The sequence below is a fragment of the Hypanus sabinus genome, unplaced genomic scaffold (genome assembly GCF_030144855.1).
Source record: "Hypanus sabinus isolate sHypSab1 unplaced genomic scaffold, sHypSab1.hap1 scaffold_398, whole genome shotgun sequence".
Taxonomy (NCBI): Eukaryota; Metazoa; Chordata; class Chondrichthyes; order Myliobatiformes; family Dasyatidae; genus Hypanus; species Hypanus sabinus.
The window spans coordinates 329,172-353,118 of record NW_026781283.1 but is presented as its reverse complement, the minus strand read 5'-3'; the positions used below and the strand labels follow the sequence as shown (position 1 = coordinate 353,118).

At 50.3% G+C, this 23,947-nt stretch overlaps 1 protein-coding gene across 1 annotated transcript in view; it reads left to right on the top strand.

Moving 5' to 3' along the window:
• Positions 1-23,947, top strand: part of usf2 (upstream transcription factor 2, c-fos interacting) — a gene marked incomplete at its 5' end in the record, with an annotated part of 108,958 nt that overhangs the window by 69,781 nt on the left and 15,230 nt on the right. Inside the window, 3 exons of the mRNA XM_059961131.1 lie at positions 11,699-11,786; positions 12,572-12,598; positions 20,551-20,609. Coding sequence (XP_059817114.1) covers positions 11,699-11,786; positions 12,572-12,598; positions 20,551-20,609 — 174 coding nt within the window. The remainder of the gene's footprint in view (positions 1-11,698; positions 11,787-12,571; positions 12,599-20,550; positions 20,610-23,947) is intronic.

The window sequence follows — 23,947 nt, the reverse complement described above, 5'->3', positions numbered from 1 at the left end:
ATCCTCCTTATCCTTATCCTCGAATTCTTATCCTCCTGATCATTATCCGCGAATTCTTATCCTCCTTATCCGCGAATTCTTATCCTCCTGATCCTTATCCGCGAATTCTTATCCTCCTGATCCTTATCCGCGAATTCTTATCCTCCTTATCCGCGAATTCTTATCCTCCTTATCCGCGAATTCTTATCCTCCTGATCCTTATCCGCGAATTCTTATCCTCCTGATCCTTATCCGCGAATTCTTATCCTCCTTATCCTTATCCTCGAATTCTTATCCTCCTGATCATTATCCGCGAATTCTTATCCTCCTTATCCGCGAATTCTTATCCTCCTTATCCGCGAATTCTTATCCTCCTTATCCGCGAATTCTTATCCTCCTGATCCTTATCCGCGAATTCTTATCCTCCTTATCCTTATCCTCGAATTCTTATCCTCCTTATCCTTATCCACGAATTCTTATCCTCCTTATCCTCGAATTCTTATCCTCCTTATCCACGAATTCTTATCCTCCTTATCCTTATCCTCGAATTCTTATCCTCCTTATCCTTATCCACGAATTCTTATCCTCCTTATCCTTATCCACGAATTCTTATCCTCCTTATCCACGAATTCTTATCCTCCTTATCCTTATCCGCGAATTCTTATCCTCCTTATCCTTATCCTCGAATTCTTATCCTCCTTATCCTTATCCTCGAATTCTTATCCTCCTTATCCGCGAATTCTTATCCTCCTTATCCTCGAATTCTTATCCTCCTTATCCTCGAATTCTTATCCTCCTTATCCTCAAATTCTTATCCTCCTTATCCTCGAATTCTTATCCTCCTTATCCTTATCCGCGAATTCTTATCCTCCTTATACGCGAATTCTTATCCTCCTGATCCTTATTCGCGAATTCTTATCCTCCTGATCATTATCCGCGAATTCTTATCCGCCTTATCCTTATCCTCGAATTCTTATCCTCCTGATCCTTATCCGCGAATTCTTATCCTCCTTATCCTCGAATTCTTATCCTCCTTATCCTTATCCTCGAATTCTTATCCTCCTTATCCTTATCCTCGAATTCTTATCCTCCTTATCCGCGAATTCTTATCCTCCTTATCCGCGAATTCTTATCCTCCTGATCCTTATCCGCGAATTCTTATCCTCCTTATCCTTATCCGCGAATTCTTATCCTCCTTATCCTTATCCGCGAATACTTATCCTCCTTATCCGCGAATTCTTATCCGCCTGATCCTTATCCGCGAATTCTTATCCTCCTTTACCTTATCCGCGAATTCTTATCCTCCTTATCCTCGAATGCTTATCCTCCTTATCCGCGAATTCTTATCCTCCTGATCCTTATCCGCGAATTCTTATCCTCCTGATCCTTATCCGCGAATTCTTATCCTCCTTATCCTTATCCTCGAATTCTTATCCTCCTGATCATTATCCGCGAATTCTTATCCTCCTTATCCGCGAATTCTTATCCTCCTGATCCTTATCCGCGAATTCTTATCCTCCTTATCCGCGAATTCTTATCCTCCTGATCCTTATCCGCGAATTCTTATCCTCCTTATCCTTATCCATGAATTCTTATCCTCCTTATCCGCGAATTCTTATCCTCCTGATCCTTATCCGCGAATTCTTATCCTCCTTATCCTTATCCGCGAATTCTTATCCCCCTTATCCTCGAATTCTTATCCTCCTTATCCGCGAATTCTTATCCTCCTGATCCTTATCCGCGAATTCTTATCCTCCTGATCCTTATCCGCGAATTCTTATCCTCCTTATCCTTATCCTCGAATTCTTATCCTCCTGATCATTATCCGCGAATTCTTATCCTCCTTATCCGCGAATTCTTATCCTCCTCATCCTTATCCGCGAATTCTTATCCTCCTTATCCGCGAATTCTTATCCTCCTTATCCGCGAATTCTTATCCTCCTGATCCTTATCCGCGAATTCTTATCCTCCTTATCATTATCCGCGAATTCTTATCCTCCTTATCCTTATCCGCGAATTCTTATCCTCCTTATCCTTATCCTCGAATTCTTATCCTCCTTATCCTTATCCTCGAATTCTTATCCTCCTTATCCTAATCCTCGAATTCTTATCCTCCTTATCCTTATCCGCGAATTCTTATCCTCCTTATCCTCGAATTCTTATCCTCCTTATCCTCGAATTCTTATCCTCCTTATCCTTATCCACGAATTCTTATCCTCCTTATCCACGAATTCTTATCCTCCTTATCCTTATCCTCGAATTCTTATCCTCCTTATCCTTTTCCTCGAATTCTTATCCTCCTTATCCGCGAATTCTTATCCTCCTTATCCTTATCCGCGAATTCTTATCCTCCTTATCCTCGAATTCTTATCCTCCTTATCCGCGAATTCTTATCCTCCTGATCCTTATCCGCGAATTCTTATCCTCCTGATCCTTATCCGCGAATTCTTATCCTCCTTATCCTTATCCTCGAATTCTTATCCTCCTGATCATTATCCGCGAATTCTTATCCTCCTTATCCGCGAATTCTTATCCTCCTGATCCTTATCCGCGAATTCTTATCCTCCTTATCCGCGAATTCTTATCCTCCTGATCCTTATCCGCGAATTCTTATCCTCCTTATCCTTATCCGCGAATTCTTATCCTCCTTATCCTTATCGGCGAATTCTTATCCTCCTTATCCTTATCCGCGAATTCTTATCCTCCTTATCCTTATCCTCGAATTCTTATCCTCCTTATCCTTATCCTCGAATTCTTATCCTCCTTATCCTCGAATTCTTATCCTCCTTATCCTTATCCGTGAATTTTTATCCTCCTTATCCTCGAATTCTTATCCTCCTTATCCTTATCCTCGAATTCTTATCCTCCTTATCCTTATCCTCGAATTCTTATCCTCCTTATCCTCGAATTCTTATCCTCCTTATCCTTATCCGCGAATTCTTATCCTCGAATTCTTATCCTCCTTATCCTTATCCTCGAATTCTTATCCTCCTGATCCTTATCCGCGAATTCTTATCCTCCTTATCCGCGAATTCTTATCCTCCTGATCCTCATCCGCGAATTCTTATCCTCCTTATCCTTATCCGCGAATTCTTATCCTCCTTATCCTTATCCGCGAATTCTTATCCTCCTTATCCGCGAATTCTTATCCTCCTGATCCTGATCCGCGAATTCTTATCCTCCTTATCCTCGAATTCTTATCCTCCTTATCCGCGAATTCTTATCCTCCTGATCCTTATCCGCGAATTCTTATCCTCCTGATCCTTATCCGCGAATTCTTATCCTCCTTATCCTTATCCTCGAATTCTTATCCTCCTGATCATTATCCGCGAATTCTTATCCTCCTTATCCGCGAATTCTTATCCTCCTGATCCTTATCCGCGAATTCTTATCCTCCTGATCCTTATCCGCGAATTCTTATCCTCCTTATCCGCGAATTCTTATCCTCCTTATCCGCGAATTCTTATCCTCCTGATCCTTATCCGCGAATTCTTATCCTCCTTATCCTTATCCTCGAATTCTTATCCTCCTGATCATTATCCGCGAATTCTTATCCTCCTTATCCGCGAATTCTTATCCTCCTTATCCGCGAATTCTTATCCTCCTTATCCGCGAATTCTTATCCTCCTGATCCTTATCCGCGAATTCTTATCCTCCTTATCCTTATCCTCGAATTCTTATCCTCCTTATCCTTATCCACGAATTCTTATCCTCCTTATCCTCGAATTCTTATCCTCCTTATCCACGAATTCTTATCCTCCTTATCCTTATCCTCGAATTCTTATCCTCCTTATCCTTATCCTCGAATTCTTATCCTCCTTATCCACGAATTCTTATCCTCCTTATCCTTATCCGCGAATTCTTATCCTCCTTATCCTTATCCTCGAATTCTTATCCTCCTTATCCTTATCCTCGAATTCTTATCCTCCTTATCCGCGAATTCTTATCCTCCTTATCCTCGAATTCTTATCCTCCTTATCCTCGAATTCTTATCCTCCTTATCCTCAAATTCTTATCCTCCTTATCCTCGAATTCTTATCCTCCTTATCCTTATCCGCGAATTCTTATCCTCCTTATACGCGAATTCTTATCCTCCTGATCCTTATTCGCGAATTCTTATCCTCCTGATCCTTATCCGCGAATTCTTATCCTCCTTATCCTTATCCTCGAATTCTTATCCTCCTGATCCTTATCCGCGAATTCTTATCCTCCTGTACCTTATCCGCGAATTCTTATCCTCCTTATCCTCGAATTCTTATCCTCCTTATCCTTATCCTCGAATTCTTATCCTCCTGATCCTTATCCTCGAATTCTTATCCTCCTTATCCGCGAATTCTTATCCTCCTTATCCGCGAATTCTTATCCTCCTGATCCTTATCCGCGAATTCTTATCCTCCTTATCCTTATCCGCGAATTCTTATCCTCCTTATCCTTATCCGCGAATTCTTATCCTCCTTATCCGCGAATTCTTATCCGCCTGATCCTTATCCGCGAATTCTTATCCTCCTTTACCTTATCCGCGAATTCTTATCCTCCTTATCCTCGAATGCTTATCCTCCTTATCCGCGAATTCTTATCCTCCTGATCCTTATCCGCGAATTCTTATCCTCCTGATCCTTATCCGCGAATTCTTATCCTCCTTATCCTTATCCTCGAATTCTTATCCTCCTGATCATTATCCGCGAATTCTTATCCTCCTGATCCTTATCCGCGAATTCTTATCCTCCTTATCCGCGAATTCTTATCCTCCTGATCCTTATCCGCGAAGTCTTATCCTCCTGATCCTTATCCGCGAAGTCTTATCCTCCTTATCCACGAATTCTTATCCTCCTTATCCGCGAATTCTTATCCTCCTGATCCTTATCCGCGAATTCTTATCCTCCTTATCCGCGAATTCTTATCCTCCTGATCCTTATCCGCGAAGTCTTATCCTCCTGATCCTTATCCGCGAATTCTTATCCTCCTTATCCTTATCCTCGAATTCTTATCCTCCTGATCATTATCCGCGAATTCTTATCCTCCTTATCCGCGAATTCTTATCCTCCTGATCCTTATCCGCGAATTCTTATCCTCCTGATCCTTATCCGCGAATTCTTATCCTCCTTATCCTTATCCATGAATTCTTATCCTCCTTATCCGCGAATTCTTATCCTCCTGATCCTTATCCGCGAATTCTTATCCTCCTTATCCTTATCCGTGAATTCTTATCCTCCTTATCCTCGAATTCTTATCCTCCTTATCCGCGAATTCTTATCCTCCTGATCCTTATCCGCGAATTCTTATCCTCCTGATCCTTATCCGCGAATTCTTATCCTCCTTATCCTTATCCTCGAATTCTTATCCTCCTGATCATTATCCGCGAATTCTTATCCTCCTTATCCGCGAATTCTTATCCTCCTGATCCTTATCTGCGAATTCTTATCCTCCTTATCCGCGAATTCTTATCCTCCTTATCCGCGAATTCTTATCCTCCTGATCCTTATCCGCGAATTCTTATCCTCCTTATCATTATCCGCGAATTCTTATCCTCCTTATCCTTATCCGCGAATTCTTATCCTCCTTATCCTTATCCTCGAATTCTTATCCTCCTTATCCGCGAATTCTTATCCTCCTGATCCTTATCCGCGAATTCTTATCCTCCTTATCATTATCCGCGAATTCTTATCCTCCTTATCCTTATCCGCGAATTCTTATCCTCCTTATCCTTATCCTCGAATTCTTATCCTCCTTATCCTTATCCTCGAATTCTTATCCTCCTTATCCTTATCCTCGAATTCTTATCCTCCTTATCCTTATCCGCGAATTCTTATCCTCCTTATCCTCGAATTCTTATCCTCCTTATCCTCGAATTCTTATCCTCCTTATCCTTATCCTCGAATTCTTATCCTCCTTATCCTTTTCCTCGAATTCTTATCCTCCTTATCCGCGAATTCTTATCCTCCTTATCCTTATCCGCGAATTCTTATCCTCCTTATCCTTATCCGCGAATTCTTATCCTCCTTATCCTCGAATTCTTATCCTCCTTATCCGCGAATTCTTATCCTCCTGATCCTTATCCGCGAATTCTTATCCTCCTGATCCTTATCCGCGAATTCTTATCCTCCTTATCCTTATCCTCGAATTCTTATCCTCCTGATCATTATCCGCGAATTCTTATCCTCCTTATCCGCGAATTCTTATCCTCCTGATCCTTATCCGCGAATTCTTATCCTCCTGATCCTTATCCGCGAATTCTTATCCTCCTTATCCGCGAATTCTTATCCTCCTTATCCTTATCCGCGAATTCTTATCCTCCTGATCCGTATCCGCGAATTCTTATCCTCCTTATCCTTATCCGCGAATTCTTATCCTCCTTATCCTTATCCGCGAATTCTTATCCTCCTTATCCTTATCCGCGAATTCTTATCCTCCTTATCCTTATCCGCGAATTCTTATCCTCCTTATCCTTATCCTCGAATTCTTATCCTCCTTATCCTTATCCTCGAATTCTTATCATCCTTATCCTTATCCGTGAATTTTTATCCTCCTTATCCTCGAATTCTTATCCTCCTTATCCTTATCCTCGAATTCTTATCCTCCTTATCCTTATCCTCGAATTCTTATCCTCCTTATCCTCGAATTCTTATCCTCCTTATCCTCGAATTCTTATCCTCCTCATCCTTATCCGCGAATTCTTATCCTCCTTATCCTCGAATTCTTATCCTCCTTATCCTTATCCTCGAATTCTTATCCTCCTGATCCTTATCCTCGAATTCTTATCCTCCTTATCCGCGAATTCTTATCCTCCTTATCCGCGAATTCTTATCCTCCTGATCCTCATCCGCGAATTCTTATCCTCCTTATCCTTATCCGCGAATTCTTATCCTCCTTATCCTTATCCGCGAATTCTTATCCTCCTTATCCTTATCCGCGAATTCTTATCCTCCTTATCCGCGAATTCTTATCCTCCTGATCCTTATCCGCGAATTCTTATCCTCCTTTACCTTATCCGCGAATTCTTATCCTCCTGATCATTATCCGCGAATTCTTATCCTCCTTATCCGCGAATTCTTATCCTCCTGATCCTTATCCGCGAATTCTTATCCTCCTGATCCTTATCCGCGAATTCTTATCCTCCTTATCCGCGAATTCTTATCCTCCTGATCCTTATCCGCGAATTCTTATCCTCCTGATCCTTATCCGCGAATTCTTATCCTCCTGATCATTATCCGCGAATTCTTATCCTCCTTATCCGCGAATTCTTATCCTCCTGATCCTTATCCGCGAATTCTTATCCTCCTGATCCTTATCCGCGAATTCTTATCCTCCTTATCCGCGAATTCTTATCCTCCTTATCCGCGAATTCTTATCCTCCTGATCCTTATCCGCGAATTCTTATCCTCCTGATCATTATCCGCGAATTCTTATCCTCCTTATCCGCGAATTCTTATCCTCCTGATCCTTATCCGCGAATTCTTATCCTCCTGATCCTTATCCGCGAATTCTTATCCTCCTTATCCGCGAATTCTTATCCTCCTTATCCGCGAATTCTTATCCTCCTGATCCTTATCCGCGAATTCTTATCCTCCTGATCCTTATCCGCGAATTCTTATCCTCCTGATCCTTTTCCGCGAATTCTTATCCTCCTGATCCTTATCCGCGAATTCTTATCCTCCTTATCCGCGAATTCTTATCCTCCTTATCCTTATCCGCGAATTCTTATCCTCCTTATCCGGGAATTCTTATCCTCCTGATCCTTATCCGCGAATTCTTATCCTCCTGATCCTTATCCGCGAATTCTTATCCTCCTTATCCTTATCCGCGAATTCTTATCCTCCTGATCATTATCCGCGAATTCTTATCCTCCTTATCCTTATCCGCGAATTCTTATCCTCCTGATCCTTATCCGCGAATTCTTATCCTCCTGATCCTTATCCGCGAATTCTTATCCTCCTGATCCTTATCCGCGAATTCTTATCCTCCTGATCCTTATCCGCGAATTCTTATCCTCCTGATCATTATCCGCGAATTCTTATCCTCCTGATCCTTATCCGCGAATTCTTATCCTCCTGATCCTTATCCGCGAATTCTTATCCTCCTTATCCTTATCCGCGAATTCTTATCCTCCTGATCATTATCCGCGAATTCTTATCCTCCTTATCCGCGAATTCTTATCCTCCTGATCCTTATCCGCGAATTCTTATCCTCCTGATCCTTATCCGCGAATTCTTATCCTCCTTATCCGCGAATTCTTATCCTCCTTATCCGCGAATTCTTATCCTCCTTATCGTTATCCTCGAATTCTTATCCTCCTGATCCTTATCCGCGAATTCTTATCCTCCTTATCCTTATCCTCGAATTCTTATCCTCCTGATCATTATCCGCGAATTCTTATCCTCCTTATCCGCGAATTCTTATCCTCCTTATCCGCGAATTCTTATCCTCCTTATCCGCGAATTCTTATCCTCCTGATCCTTATCCGCGAATTCTTATCCTCCTTATCATTATCCGCGAATTCTTATCCTCCTTATCCGCGAATTCTTATCCTCCTTATCCGCGAATTCTTATCCTCCTTATCCTTATCCGCGAATTCTTATCCTCCTTATCCTTATCCGCGAATTCTTATCCTCCTTATCCGCGAATTCTTATCCTCCTTATCCGCGAATTCTTATCCTCCTTATCCTTATCCGCGAATTCTTATCCTCCTGATCCTTATCCGCGAATTCTTATCCTCCTTATCCTTATCCGCGAATTCTTATCCTCCTCATCCTTATCCTCGAATTCTTATCCTCCTCATCCTTATCCTCGAATTCTTATCCTCCTTATCCGCGAATTCTTATCCTCCTTACCCTTATCCGCGAATTCTTATCCTCCTTATCCTTATCCATGAATTCTTATCCTCCTTATCCGCGAATTCTTATCCTCGAATTCTTATCCTCCTTATCCTTATCCACGAATTCTTATCCTCCTTATCCTTATCCGCGAATTCTTATCCTCCTTATCCGCGAATTCTTATCCTCCTTATCCTTATCTTCGAATTCTTATCCTCCTTATCCTCGAATTCTTATCCTCCTTATCCGCGAATTCTTATCCTCCTTATCCGCGAATTCTTATCCTCCTTATCCTCGAATTCTTATCCTCCTTATCGTTATCCTCGAATTCTTATCCTCCTTATCCTTATCCGCGAATTCTTATCCTCCTTATCCTTATCCTCGAATTCTTATCCTCCTTATCCGCGAATTCTTATCCTCCTTATCCTCGAATTCTTATCCTCCTTATCGTTATCCTCGAATTCTTATCCTCCTTATCCTCGAATTCTTATCCTCCTTATCGTTATCCTCGAATTCTTATCCTCCTTATCGTTATCCGCGAATTCTTATCCTCCTTATCCTTATCCTCGAATTCTTATCCTCCTTATCCTTATCCGCGAATTCTTATCCTCCTTATCCTTATCCACGAATTCTTATCCTCCTTATCCGCGAATTCTTATCCTCCTTATCCGCGAATTCTTATCCTCCTTATCCTCGAATTCTTATCCTCCTTATCCTTATCCTCGAATTCTTATCCTCCTTATCCTTATCCGCGAATTCTTATCCTCCTTATCCTTATCCACGAATTCTTATCCTCCTTATCCGCGAATTCTTATCCTCCTTATCCGCGAATTCTTATCCTCCTTATCCTCGAATTCTTATCCTCCTTATCCTTATCCGCGAATTCTTATCCTCCTTATCGTTATCCTCGAATTCTTATCCTCCTTATCCTTATCCTCGAATTCTTATCCTCCTTATCCTTATCCGCGAATTCTTATCCTCCTTATCCTTATCCTCGAATTCTTATCCTCCTTATCCTTATCCTCGAATTCTTATCCTCCTTATCCTCGAATTCTTATCCTCCTTATCCTTATCCTCGAATTCTTATCCTCCTTATCCGCGAATTCTTATCCTCCTGATCCTTATCCGCGAATTCTTATCCTCCTTATCCGCGAATTCTTATCCTCCTTATCCTTATCCGCGAATTCTTATCCTCCTTATCCTCGAATTCTTATCCTCCTTATCCTTATCCTCGAATTCTTATCCTCCTTATCCGCGAATTCTTATCCTCCTTATCCTTATCCTCGAATTCTTATCCTCCTAATCCTCGAATTCTTATCCTCCTTATCCTTATCCTCGAATTCTTATCCTCCTTATCCTTATCCTCGAATTCTTAACCTCCTTATCCTTATTCTCGAATTCTTATCCTCCTTATCCGCGAATTCTTATCCTCCTGATCCTTATCCGCGAATTCTTATCCTCCTTATCCACGAATTCTTATCCTCCTGATCCTTATCCGCGAATTCTTATCCTCCTTATCCTTATCCGCGAATTCTTATCCTCCTTATCCTCGAATTCTTATCCTCCTTATCCGCGAATTCTTATCCTCCTGATCCTTATCCGCGAATTCTTATCCTCCTGATCCTTATCCGCGAATTCTTATCCTCCTTATCCGCGAATTCTTATCCTCCTTATCCGCGAATTCTTATCCTCCTGATCCTTATTCGCGAATTCTTATCCTCCTTATCCGCGAATTCTTATCCTCCTTATCCGCGAATTCTTATCCTCCTTATCCTTATCCGCGAATTCTTATCCTCCTTATCCTCGAATTCTTATCCTCCTTATCCGCGAATTCTTATCCTCCTTATCCGCGAATTCCGCATGCACGGATTCCACCAACTGCGGATCGCGAAAACCCGGTAGTGCTCTTTCAGCAGTTGTTGTTCGAGCGTGTACAGACTATTTTCTTGTCATTATTCCCTAACCCTAATGCAGTATAACAACTATTTACATAGCATTTACATTGTGTTTGGTATTATAAGTAATCTAGAGATGATTTAGATTACACAGGAGGATGTGTGTGGGTTATCGTGGATCGGGATCGAAAAAATGGGAAGTTCTCTTACTAAGTAACTCAGAACAGGTACATTCGGTGTTATTTAGCGTCAGTTAGTCAAACGTTTGTCTTAGTATATATTTTATCTTTCTATGCATATAAAACACTTAAGAAGTTCTCGGGACTTGGGACAGACCGCTCCCGAGTGCGCTGTCCTGTGTGCTGGGTTGATGTGAGGATCAAAAACCCAAAACACAATAATTAAACCACTGCGTTGCTCAGTAATAATTGTAGCTTTCATCGGGGCAGAGTCTTTCTCACTTTATCCTTTAAAATTGTTACAATCGTTGACTGACTATAGCCTAACGCTTTTCCAATGACCAATGGCGTTTCACCTCTTTCCGTTCACTTTATTATTTCCACTTTATTTTCAATCATTATTGTGATTATTTTCAAGAACAGAAACACTGCGGATTCAGATCTCTGCCGCTGGGTCCTAAGATCCACTGCATTGAGACAAGTTGAATAAGGTCTGGGGTTCCACCGGGTCCTAAGATCCACCGCATTGAAACAAGTTGAATAAGAGACTTGAGCATGCTCGAATCTTGGTATCTGTGGGGGGGTCCCAGAACCAATCTCTTGCCGATAAGGAGGGCCGACTGTACTATTTTGCTTTTAGAGTATTTCTTCACTTTTGGAATACACCTTCCTCATTTTCCCAGAAGCTCCCGCCATTGTTGCTTTGCAGACATCCCTGCCAATGTCTCCTTCCAATTTATCATGGCCATCTCTGCAGAGAGTGGTACTCTGTGTCTGACCCTGGGAGTGAGTGATGGAGGGAGTTTCACTCTGATACATTATGGCAAATTTTCAGGACAGTTCTACGTGATGATGACGCCCCAGGACGTGCTACAGACGGGTTCACAGCGGACGATCGCTCCACGTACACACACATACTCGCCGTAAGTATGCTGCTGGCCTTTGCGTGTGTGTCATTTCCGGAAAGGCCAGTAGGTGGGGGTGGTGCGCCTCGGGGCCCTGCATGGAGCGCCACCACCATCTGCTGGCTGCAGGGCAGTACTGCAGCCAGTCTGCCATCTGGAGGAAAGGGTGTGTATTGCCAGCCAGAGTCCCAATCTTCTCTTGCCCCCGTGACCAACTTTGCTCTCTGCAGATGGGGTGGAGAGTATTCCCCTATTCCCGCCCCCCCAGTATCCTTCTGGGTGAGGAGAGATTGGGGTTGGTCCGGGAGGGGCATCAGAGTAGAAGGTATTTTCCAATCCTTAATATTGTTCTTTTTCCCATTTTGAGACATTGTAAGTGTTACTTGTTTCGATGTACTCTTGTTATTTTGGATAATTATAATAATGAAAAGATTTGAAAAGAAGGAGCAAAAGAGAGGAAGGTAGATGGTCATGCATAGGCAGTGGTGGGAGGGGTGCTGCTGGGCAGGAGGTGGGTGAGTGAGTGAGGCGAGTGAAGGCCGAGGCCTTTGCAGAGTTTCAGGTGTCTTGCTGACAGAGAGAGCAGCCTTCCACAGAGCAGATTTTGGGGCATGGAAGTTTTCAGTGCCTGACTCGGCCACGGTCTGAGAAGGGCTGGTTGTAATGGTGGGGTGGCGGGCGAGGGAGGGGGTGTCTGCAGTCCAGATGAGACGAGTCAGGGGGTTGGGGCAGAGAGGCTGCTCTCCCTCGGGGCGCCTGGGACTGGAGTCCGTTTCTATGGTGACCTGTTATTTTCTCCACAGAAAAGAAGACTCTGAACTCAGCAACATGTACGTGTCTCTGGCAGCCCCTCCCCGCCACCCCCACCCCTCCGTCACGTCACACCACGCCACCCAGCTCTCCGCCGTCCGGACCGAAGCCCCGTCTGCCGGTTTGGGTCACCCCACACCCAGGGACATCCAACATAGCAACCACCTACACTCTCCCCAGCACTCCCTTCCTGACTGGTTTGTGGGATAGGATGCTCACTCTCCCCCCCCCCCCACTTACCAAATCCTCCTCTATCCCCCTCCTCACCCCGCTATCCTCCTTCCTCTTCCTTGAGGAACAGGTAATGTGGAGTGCATGGACTAACCCCACCCAGGGTAATGGGGAATGTCCCATCACACTCCTGACCTGTAGATGGGAAACAGGTCATGTGACGGATATGGAGTGCATGGACTAACCCCACCCAGGGAAGTGGGGAATGTCCCATCACACTCCTGACCTGTAGATGGGACCGGTAATGTGACGGATATGGAGTGCATGGACTAACCCCACCCAGGGTAGTGGGGAATGTCCCATCACACTCCTGACCTGTAGATGGGACCGGTAATGTGACGGATGTGGAGTGCATGGACTAACCCCACCCAGGGAAGTGGGGAATGTCCCACCACACTCCTGACCTGCAGATGGGACCGGTAATGTGATGGATGTGGAGTGCATGGACTAACCCCACCCAGGGTAGTGGGGACTGTCCCATCACACTCCTGACCTGTAGATGGGACCGGTAATGTGACGGATATGGAGTGCATGGACTAACCCCACCCAGGGAAGTGGGAACTATCCCATCACACTCCTGACCTGTAGATTGGACCGGTAATGTGACGGATATGGAGTGCATGGACTAACCCCACCCAGGGAAGTGGGAACTATCCCATCACACTCCTGACCTGTAGATGGGACCGGTAATGTGACGGAAATGGAGTGCATGGACTAACACCACCCAGGGAAGTGGGGACTGTCCCATCACACTCCTGACCTGTAGATGGGACCGGTAATGTGACGGATGTGGAGTGCATGGACTAACCCCACCCAGAGAAGTGGGGAATGTCCCACCACACTCCTGACCTGTAGATGGGACCGGTAATGTGACGGATGTGGAGTGCATGGACTAACCCCACCCAGGGTAGTGGGGAATGTCCCATCACACTCCTGACCTGTAGATGGGACCGGTAATGTGACGGATGTGGAGTGCATGGACTAACCCCACCCAGGGAAGTGGGGAATGTCCCACCACACTCCTGACCTGCAGATGGGACCGGTAATGTGATGGATGTGGAGTGCATGGACTAACCCCACCCAGGGTAGTGGGGACTGTCCCATCACACTCCTGACCTGTAGATGGGACCGGTAATGTGACGGATATGGAGTGCATGGACTAACCCCACCCAGGGAAGTGGGGACTGTCCCATCACACTCCTGACCTGTAGATGGGACCGGTAATGTGACGGATATGGAGTGCATGGACTAACCCCACCCAGGGAAGTGGGGACTGTCCCATCACACTCCTGACCTGTAGATGGGACCGGTAATGTGACGGATATGGAGTGCATGGACTAACTCCACCCAGGGTAGTGGGGAATGTCCCATCACACTCCTGACCAGTAGATGGGACCGGTAATGTGACGGATATGGAGTGCATGGACTAACTCCACCCAGGGTAGTGGGGACTGTCCCATCACACTCCTGACCTGTAGATGGGACCGGTAATGTGGTAAATGTGGAATACATGGACTAACCCCACCCAGGGTACTGGGAACTATCCCATCACACTCCTGACCTGTAGATGGGACCGGTAATGTGACGGATATGGAGTGCATGGACTAACCCCCCCCAGGGTAGTGGGAAGTATCCCATCACACTCCTGACCTGTAGATGGGACCGGTAATGTGGCGGATGTGGAGTGCATGGACTAACCCCACCCAGGGTAGTGGGAACTATCCCATCACACTCCTGACCTGTAGATGGGACCGGTAATGTGGTAAATGTGGAATACATGGACTAACCCCACCCAGGGTACTGGGAACTATCCCATCACACTCCTGACCTGTAGATGGGACCGGTAATGTGACGGATATGGAGTGCATGGACTAACCCCCCCCAGGGTAGTGGGAAGTATCCCATCACACTCCTGACCTGTAGATGGGACCGGTAATGTGGCGGATGTGGAGTGCATGGACTAACCCCACCCAGGGTAGTGGGAACTATCCCATCACACTCCTGACCTGTAGATGGGACCGGTAATGTGACGGATATGGAGTGCATGGACTAACTCCACCCAGGGTAGTGGGGAATGTCCCATCACACTCCTGACCAGTAGATGGGACCGGTAATGTGATGGATGTGGAGTGCATGGACTAAACCCACCCAGGGTAGTGGGGAATGTCCCATCAGACTCCTGACCTGTAGATGGGAAACAGGTCATGTGACGGATGTGGAGTGCATGGACTAACCCCACCCAGGGTAGTGGGGACTGTCCCATCACACTCCTGACCTGTAGATGGGACCGGTAATGTGACGGATATGGAGTGCATGGACTAACCCCACCCAGGGAAGTGGGAACTATCCCATCACACTCCTGACCTGTAGATGGGACCGGTAATGTGACGGATATGGAGTGCATGGACTAACCCCACCCAGGGAAGTGGGAACTATCCCATCACACTCCTGACCTGTAGATGGGACCGGTAATGTGACGGATATGGAGTGCATGGACTAACACCACCCAGGGAAGTGGGGACTGTCCCATCACACTCCTGACCTGTAGATGGGACCGGTAATGTGACGGATGTGGAGTGCATGGACTAACCCCACCCAGAGAAGTGGGGAATGTCCCACCACACTCCTGACCTGTAGATGGGACCGATAATGTGGCGGATGTGGAGTGCATGGACTAACCCCACCCAGGGTAGTGGGGAATGTCCCATCACACTCCTGACCTGTAGATGGGACCGGTAATGTGGTGGATGTGGAGTGCATGGACTAACCCCACCCAGGGTAGTGGGGAATGTCCCATCACACTCCTGACCTGTAGATGGGACCGGTAATGTGGCGGATGTGGAGTGCATGGAGTAACCCCACCCAGGGTAGCGGGGACTGTCCCATCACACTCCTGACCTGTAGATGGGACCGGTAATGTGGTAAATGTGGAATACATGGACTAACCCCACCCAGGGTAGCGGGGACTGTCCCATCACACTCCTGACCAGTAGATGGGACCGGTAATGTGATTGATGTGGAGTTCATGGACTAACTCCACCCAGGGTAGTGGGGAATGTCCCATCACACTCCTGACCTGTAGATGGGACCGGTAATGTGGCCGATGTGGAGTGCATGGAGTAACCCCACCCAGGGTAGCGGGGACTGTCCCATCACACTCCTGACCAGTAGATGGGACTGGTAATGTGGTAAATGTGGAGTGCATGGACTAACCCCACCCAGGGTAGTGGGGACTGTCCCACCACACTCCTGACCTGTAGATGGGACCGATAATGTGGCGGATGTGGAGTGCATGGACTAACCCCACCCAGGGTAGTGGGGACTGTCCCACCACACTCCTGACCTGTAGATGGGACCGATAATGTGGCGGATGTGGAGTGCATGGACTAACTCCACCCAGGGTAGCGGGGACTGTCCCATCACACTCCTGACCTGTAGATGGGACCGGTAATGTGATGGATGTGGAGTGCATGGACTAACCCCACCCAGGGAAGTGGGGACTGTCCCATCACACTCCTGACCAGTAGATGGGACCGGTAATGTGGTAAATGTGGAATACATGGACTAACCCCACCCAGGGTAGTGGGGTATGTCCCATCACACTCCTGACCTGTAGATGGGACCGGTAATGTGACGGATGTGGAGTGCATGGACTAACTCCACCCAGGGTAGCGGGGACTGTCCCATCACACTCCTGACCTGTAGATGGGACCGGTAATGTGATGGATGTGGAGTGCATGGACTAACCCCCCCCAGGGTAGTGGGAAGTATCCCATCACACTCCTGACCTGTAGATGGGACCGGTAATGTGGCGGATGTGGAGTGCATGGACTAACCCCACCCAGGGTAGTGGGAACTATCCCATCACACTCCTGACCTGTAGATGGGACCGGTAATGTGACGGATATGGAGTGCATGGACTAACTCCACCCAGGGTAGTGGGGAATGTCCCATCACACTCCTGACCAGTAGATGGGACCGGTAATGTGATGGATGTGGAGTGCATGGACTAAACCCACCCAGGGTAGTGGGGAATGTCCCATCAGACTCCTGACCTGTAGATGGGAAACAGGTCATGTGACGGATGTGGAGTGCATGGACTAACCCCACCCAGGGTAGTGGGGACTGTCCCATCACACTCCTGACCTGTAGATGGGACCGGTAATGTGACGGATATGGAGTGCATGGACTAACCCCACCCAGGGAAGTGGGAACTATCCCATCACACTCCTGACCTGTAGATGGGACCGGTAATGTGACGGATATGGAGTGCATGGACTAACCCCACCCAGGGAAGTGGGAACTATCCCATCACACTCCTGACCTGTAGATGGGACCGGTAATGTGACGGATATGGAGTGCATGGACTAACACCACCCAGGGAAGTGGGGACTGTCCCATCACACTCCTGACCTGTAGATGGGACCGGTAATGTGACGGATGTGGAGTGCATGGACTAACCCCACCCAGAGAAGTGGGGAATGTCCCACCACACTCCTGACCTGTAGATGGGACCGATAATGTGGCGGATGTGGAGTGCATGGACTAACCCCACCCAGGGTAGTGGGGAATGTCCCATCACACTCCTGACCTGTAGATGGGACCGGTAATGTGGTGGATGTGGAGTGCATGGACTAACCCCACCCAGGGTAGTGGGGAATGTCCCATCACACTCCTGACCTGTAGATGGGACCGGTAATGTGGCGGATGTGGAGTGCATGGAGTAACCCCACCCAGGGTAGCGGGGACTGTCCCATCACACTCCTGACCTGTAGATGGGACCGGTAATGTGGTAAATGTGGAATACATGGACTAACCCCACCCAGGGTAGCGGGGACTGTCCCATCACACTCCTGACCAGTAGATGGGACCGGTAATGTGATTGATGTGGAGTTCATGGACTAACTCCACCCAGGGTAGTGGGGAATGTCCCATCACACTCCTGACCTGTAGATGGGACCGGTAATGTGGCCGATGTGGAGTGCATGGAGTAACCCCACCCAGGGTAGCGGGGACTGTCCCATCACACTCCTGACCAGTAGATGGGACTGGTAATGTGGTAAATGTGGAGTGCATGGACTAACCCCACCCAGGGTAGTGGGGACTGTCCCACCACACTCCTGACCTGTAGATGGGACCGATAATGTGGCGGATGTGGAGTGCATGGACTAACCCCACCCAGGGTAGTGGGGACTGTCCCACCACACTCCTGACCTGTAGATGGGACCGATAATGTGGCGGATGTGGAGTGCATGGACTAACTCCACCCAGGGTAGCGGGGACTGTCCCATCACACTCCTGACCTGTAGATGGGACCGGTAATGTGATGGATGTGGAGTGCATGGACTAACCCCACCCAGGGAAGTGGGGACTGTCCCATCACACTCCTGACCAGTAGATGGGACCGGTAATGTGGTAAATGTGGAATACATGGACTAACCCCACCCAGGGTAGTGGGGTATGTCCCATCACACTCCTGACCTGTAGATGGGACCGGTAATGTGACGGATGTGGAGTGCATGGACTAACTCCACCCAGGGTAGCGGGGACTGTCCCATCACACTCCTGACCTGTAGATGGGACCGGTAATGTGATGGATGTGGAGTGCATGGACTAACCCCACCCAGGGAAGTGGGGACTGTCCCATCACACTCCTGACCAGTAGATGGGACCGGTAATGTGGTAAATGTGGAATACATGGACTAACCCCACCCAGGGTAGTGGGGTATGTCCCATCACACTCCTGACCTGTAGATGGGACCGGTAATGTGATGGATGTGGAGTGCATGGACTAACCCCACCCAGGGAAGTGGGGACTGTCCCATCACACTCCTGACCAGTAGATGGGACCGGTAATGTGGTAAATGTGGAATACATGGACTTACCCCACCCAGGGAAGTGGGGACTGTCCCATCACACTCAGCGGGTTGGGGGGTAATGAAAGAGTGATGAATGTGGGGACAGAGTGGGAGGAGACCTGAGAGACGAATGGATGGGTCAGTCCATGCACTCCACATCCATCACATTACCTGTTGCCTGAATACCGGTCGGGAGTGTGCTGGGACACTCCCCACTTTCCTGGGTGGGGTTAGTCCATGCACTCCACATCCATCACATTACCTGTTCCCTGAATACCGGTCGGGGGTGTGCTGGGACACTCCCCACTTTCCTGGGTAAGTGCAGCTTCGATGACTCTCAAAGTCTGTGGAGGATCAGCATCCACCCACCATAACCCCCCTCACCTCCAGCAGGGGCACACACTGTGTACGGAATGCACCCCCTGAGTCATATGACACCCTCTGCTGAACCCCTCACCTACCCCTGCGCAGAGAGATGAGGGAACAGGTGGGGGGGCATCAGAGGGACGCTACCCCTGCAGGTTTGGGCACACCTTCCCCTCGCTGACTGTGGCTTGCATGCACTCTCTCTGGAAGAACAGAGAGAGGAGCTAAATGTTGGTGTGATCCAGAAACCAGGATTGGAGTAACATCTCGGATTCCTACAGATTTAGTCATGGACTAGGGAAGGTGCTGGCGGACACCCCATCACCATGTCAGGGTGCTGCCCCCTGGTGCTCTGGAGGGTTCCTTGCACGCCCCCCCCCCCCCGTTGCTCCCCGCTGCCCCTGGTGGTCTGGAGGGTTCCTGGCACCCCTGACTGCCCCCTGGTGGTCTGGAGGGTCCCACACAACCCCCTTCTCAACAACATTGGTTGGTGAAGACCCTTCAGGGTGTGTTCCTCTAACCCACCGTTTGGAAATCTTCCTCTCGGAATGGAAGCTGTTTCCTCTCCACCTGCCCTCAGCCACCCCCTCCCCCAAAAAGATTATCTCTGGATTGCTACTAGATCCTGCTGGCTGTTGGATTGGGGGGGGGGGGGTGGGTCTGGTGTGGGTGTCCCTACCTGGTGACCCCCACCCCAGAGTGACTCCCTCTCAAACCAAGAGATCTGTAGCCTTGGGGTGGATCGTTGTCTCACCCCCTGCAGTTTGGGAAGAGATATTGCACCTCTCAGGGTGGATGGGGCTGCCCCTTCCAGGTCCTCCCCAAACTGCATCAAACTTCTGGTCAGGAGAAGATACCACACCTCTCCAGACTGCTGCCTCCTGCAGGGTCAGAGGGGTTAATACACCTCTCCAGACTGGATTGTGTTGCCACCTACAGGTTTGGAGGGGGTATTACACCTCCCCAGACTGGATCGTGTTGCCACCTGCAGGTTTAGAGGGGGTATTACACCTCTCCAGACTGGATCATGTTGCCATCTGCAGGTTTAGAGAGGGTATTACACCTCTCCAGACTGGATCATGTTGCCATCTGCAGGTTTAGAGAGGGTATTACACCTCTCCAGACTGGATCATGTTGCCATCTGCAGGTTTAGAGAGGGTATTACACCTCCCCAGACTGGAATGTTTTGCCACCTGCAGGTTTGGAGGTATCATTGGACTGTGAGTTGGTTGCACACTGCCTCCTGGTGGGGATTGTGTGTGGTACAGGGTATCCCAACCACCCTTTTCTGTGATTGAAGGTATGTTAAAGGGACAGATAGCCTCGCCCCATTCTCTCCCCTACCCTCTCCTTTCACTCTGCCTCTTATCTCCGCGATCCCTAAATCCGTCGCAGTGGCCTTGGAGGGAGGGGAGCGAGCAAGAACACCAGCCCCTCCACTCACCCACCCCACATCCTGCCACCACCCCCACCCCCTTCACATTCCTATGTTTGTGTTTTCTCCCCCCGACCCTCAGGAAGATCGATGGTCCGCGCACCCCGAGGGACGAGAGGAGGAGGGCACAGCACAATGAAGGTTGGTTGATGTGGAGCTAGAGAACTCGGGTGTCCCCATTTCTCTGATAGGTTTCCGGTGTGCACACGGGGACCCCGGCTCTCACTGTCCAGCAGTCGCCCCTCCCACAGCTCCCTCCTCACCCCTCTCTGCCCCTCCCACAGCTCCCTCCTCACCCCTCTCTGCCCCTCCCACAGCTCTTTCCTCACCACTCACTAACCGTCCCACAGCTCCCTCCTCACCCCTCACTACCCCACACAGCTCCCTCCTCACTCCTCTGCCCCTCCCACAGCTCCCTCCTCACCACTCACTAACCGTCCCACAGCTCCCTCCTCACCCCTCACTACCCCCCACAGCTCCCTCCTCACCCCTCTCTGCCCCTCCCACAGCTCCCTCCTCACCCCTCTCTGCCCCTCCCACAGCTCCCTCCTCACCCCTCTCTGCCCCTCCCACAGCTCCCTCCTCACCCCTCTCTGCCCCTCCCACAGCTCCCTCCTCACCACTCACTAACCGTCCCACAGCTCCCTCCTCACCCCTCACTACCCCCCACAGCTCCCTCCTCACTCCTCTGCCCCTCCCACAGCTCCCTCCTCACCACTCACTAACCGTCCCACAGCTCCCTCCTCACCCCTCACTACCCCCCACAGCTCCCTCCTCACCCCTCTGCCCCTCCCACAGCTCCCTCCTCACCACTCACTAACCGTCCCACAGCTCCCTCCTCACCCCTCTGCCCCTCCCACAGCTCCCTCCTCACCCCTCTCTGCCCCTCCCACAGCTCCCTCCTCACCCCTCTCTGCCCCTCCCACAGCTCCCTCCTCACCCCTCTCTGCCCGTCCCACAGCTCCCTCCTCACCCCTCACTACCCCCCACAGCTCCCTCCTCACTCCTCTGCCCCTCCCACAGCTCCCTCCTCACCCCTCTCTGCCCCTCCCACAGCTCCCTCCTCACCCCTCTCTGCCCCTCCCACAGCTCCCTCCTCACCCCTCTCTGCCCCTCCCACAGCTCTTTCCTCACCACTCACTAACCGTCCCACAGCTCCCTCCTCACCCCTCACTACCCCACACAGCTCCCTCCTCACTCCTCTGCCCCTCCCACAGCTCCCTCCTCACCACTCACTAACCGTCCCACAGCTCCCTCCTCACCCCTCACTACCCCCCACAGCTCCCTCCTCACCCCTCTCTGCCCCTCCCACAGCTCCCTCCTCACCCCTCTCTGCCCCTCCCACAGCTCCCTCCTCACCCCTCTCTGCCCCTCCCACAGCTCCCTCCTCACCCCTCTCTGCCCCTCCCACAGCTCCCTCCTCACCACTCACTAACCGTCCCACAGCTCCCTCCTCACCCCTCACTACCCCCCACAGCTCCCTCCTCACTCCTCTGCCCCTCCCACAGCTCCCTCCTCACCACTCACTAACCGTCCCACAGCTCCCTCCTCACCCCTCACTACCCCCCACAGCTCCCTCCTCACCACTCACTAACCGTCCCACAGCTCCCTCCTCACCCCTCTGCCCCTCCCACAGCTCCCTCCTCACCCCTCTCTGCCCCTCCCACAGCTCCCTCCTCACCCCTCTCTGCCCCTCCCACAGCTCCCTCCTCACCCCTCTCTGCCCCTCCCACAGCTCCCTCCTCACCACTCACTAACCGTCCCACAGCTCCCTCCTCACCCCTCACTACCCCCCACAGCTCCCTCCTCACTCCTCTGCCCCTCCCACAGCTCCCTCCTCACCCCTCACTACCCCCCACAGCTCCCTCCTCACCCCTCTGCCCCTCCCACAGCTCCCTCCTCACCACTCACTAACCGTCCCACAGCTCCCTCCTCACCCCTCTGCCCCTCCCGCAGCTCCCTCCTCACCCCTCTCTGCCCCTCCCACAGCTCCCTCCTCACCCCTCTCTGCCCCTCCCACAGCTCCCTCCTCACCCCTCTCTGCCCCTCCCACAGCTCCCTCCTCACCCCTCTCTGCCCCTCCCACAGCTCCATCCTCACCCCTCTCTGCCTCACCCACAGCTCCCTCCTCACCTTCCCCTCCCGCAGCATTTCCTCCTCACTGTCCCTCCCGCAGCATTTCCTCCTCACCGTCCCCACCCGCAGCGTTCCCTCCTCACCGTCCCCTCCCGCAGCGTTCCCTCCTCACCGTCCCCTCCCGCAGCGTTCCCTCCTCACCGTCCCCTCCCACAGCGCTCCCTCCTCACCCCCCTCCCGCAGCGTTCCCTCCTCACCGTCCCCTCCCGCAGCGTTCCCTCCTCACCGTCCCCTCCCGCAGCGTTCCCTCCTCACCGTCCCCTCCCACAGCGCTCCCTCCTCACCGTCCCCTCCCGCAGCGTTCCCTCTTCACCGTCCCCTCCCGCAGCGTTCCCTCTTCACCGTCCCCTCCCGCAGCGTTCCCTCTTCACCGTCCCCTCCCGCAGCGTTCCCTCTTCACCGTCCCCTCCCACAGCGTTCCCTCTTCACCGTCCTCTCCCGCAGCGTTCCCTCTTCACCGTCCCCTCCCACAGCATTCCCTCCTCACCGTCCCCTCCCGCAGCGTTCCCTCCTCACCATCCCCTTCCGCAGCGTTCCCACCTCACCGTCCCTTCCCGCAGCGTTCCCACCTCACCGTTCCCTCCTCACCGTCCCCTCCTGCAGCGTTCCTTCCTCACCGTCCCCTCCCACAGCATTCCCTCCTCACCGTCCCCTCCCGCAGCGTTCCCTCCTCACCGTCCCCTCCTGCAGCGTTCCTTCCTCACCGTCCCCTCCCACAGCATTCCCTCCTCACCGTCCCCTCCCGCAGCGTTCCTTCCTCACCGTCCCTTCCCACAGCATTCCCTCCTCACCGTCCCCTCCCGCAGCGTTCCTTCCTCACCCCCCACCCACAGCGTTCCCTCCTGCAGCGTTCCTTCCTCACCGTCCCCTCCCGCAGCGTTCCTTCCTCACCGTCCCTTCCCACAGCATTCCCTCCTCACCGTCCCCTCCTGCAGCGTTCCTTCCTCACCGTCCCCACCCGCAGCATTTCCTCCTCACCCCCCACCCACAGCGTTCCCTCCTGACCATCCCCTCCCGCAGTGTTCCCTCCTCACCGTACCCTCTCTTCAGAGGTGTTGGGAATTGTTCCTGGGGTCACGGATCCGGTGTCTGATGGATGTCGAAGTGTGGATGTTGTTACAATGCTTGGTGATTGACCGTGAGTGAACTAACTATCTTAACCCCTCTTGCCCCCTTTCCCCCACACTCTGCCGTCTCTCCCCATCTCTCCCCCTCTCACCCCTCCCCTTCTCTCCCTCTTCCTCTTTCCCCTCCCCTTCCTCCTCCCCCCTTATCCCTCCCCCTTTCCCTCTACCCACCCACTCTACCCCCTCTCATTGCTCTCTCCACCTCCCTCGGCTCTG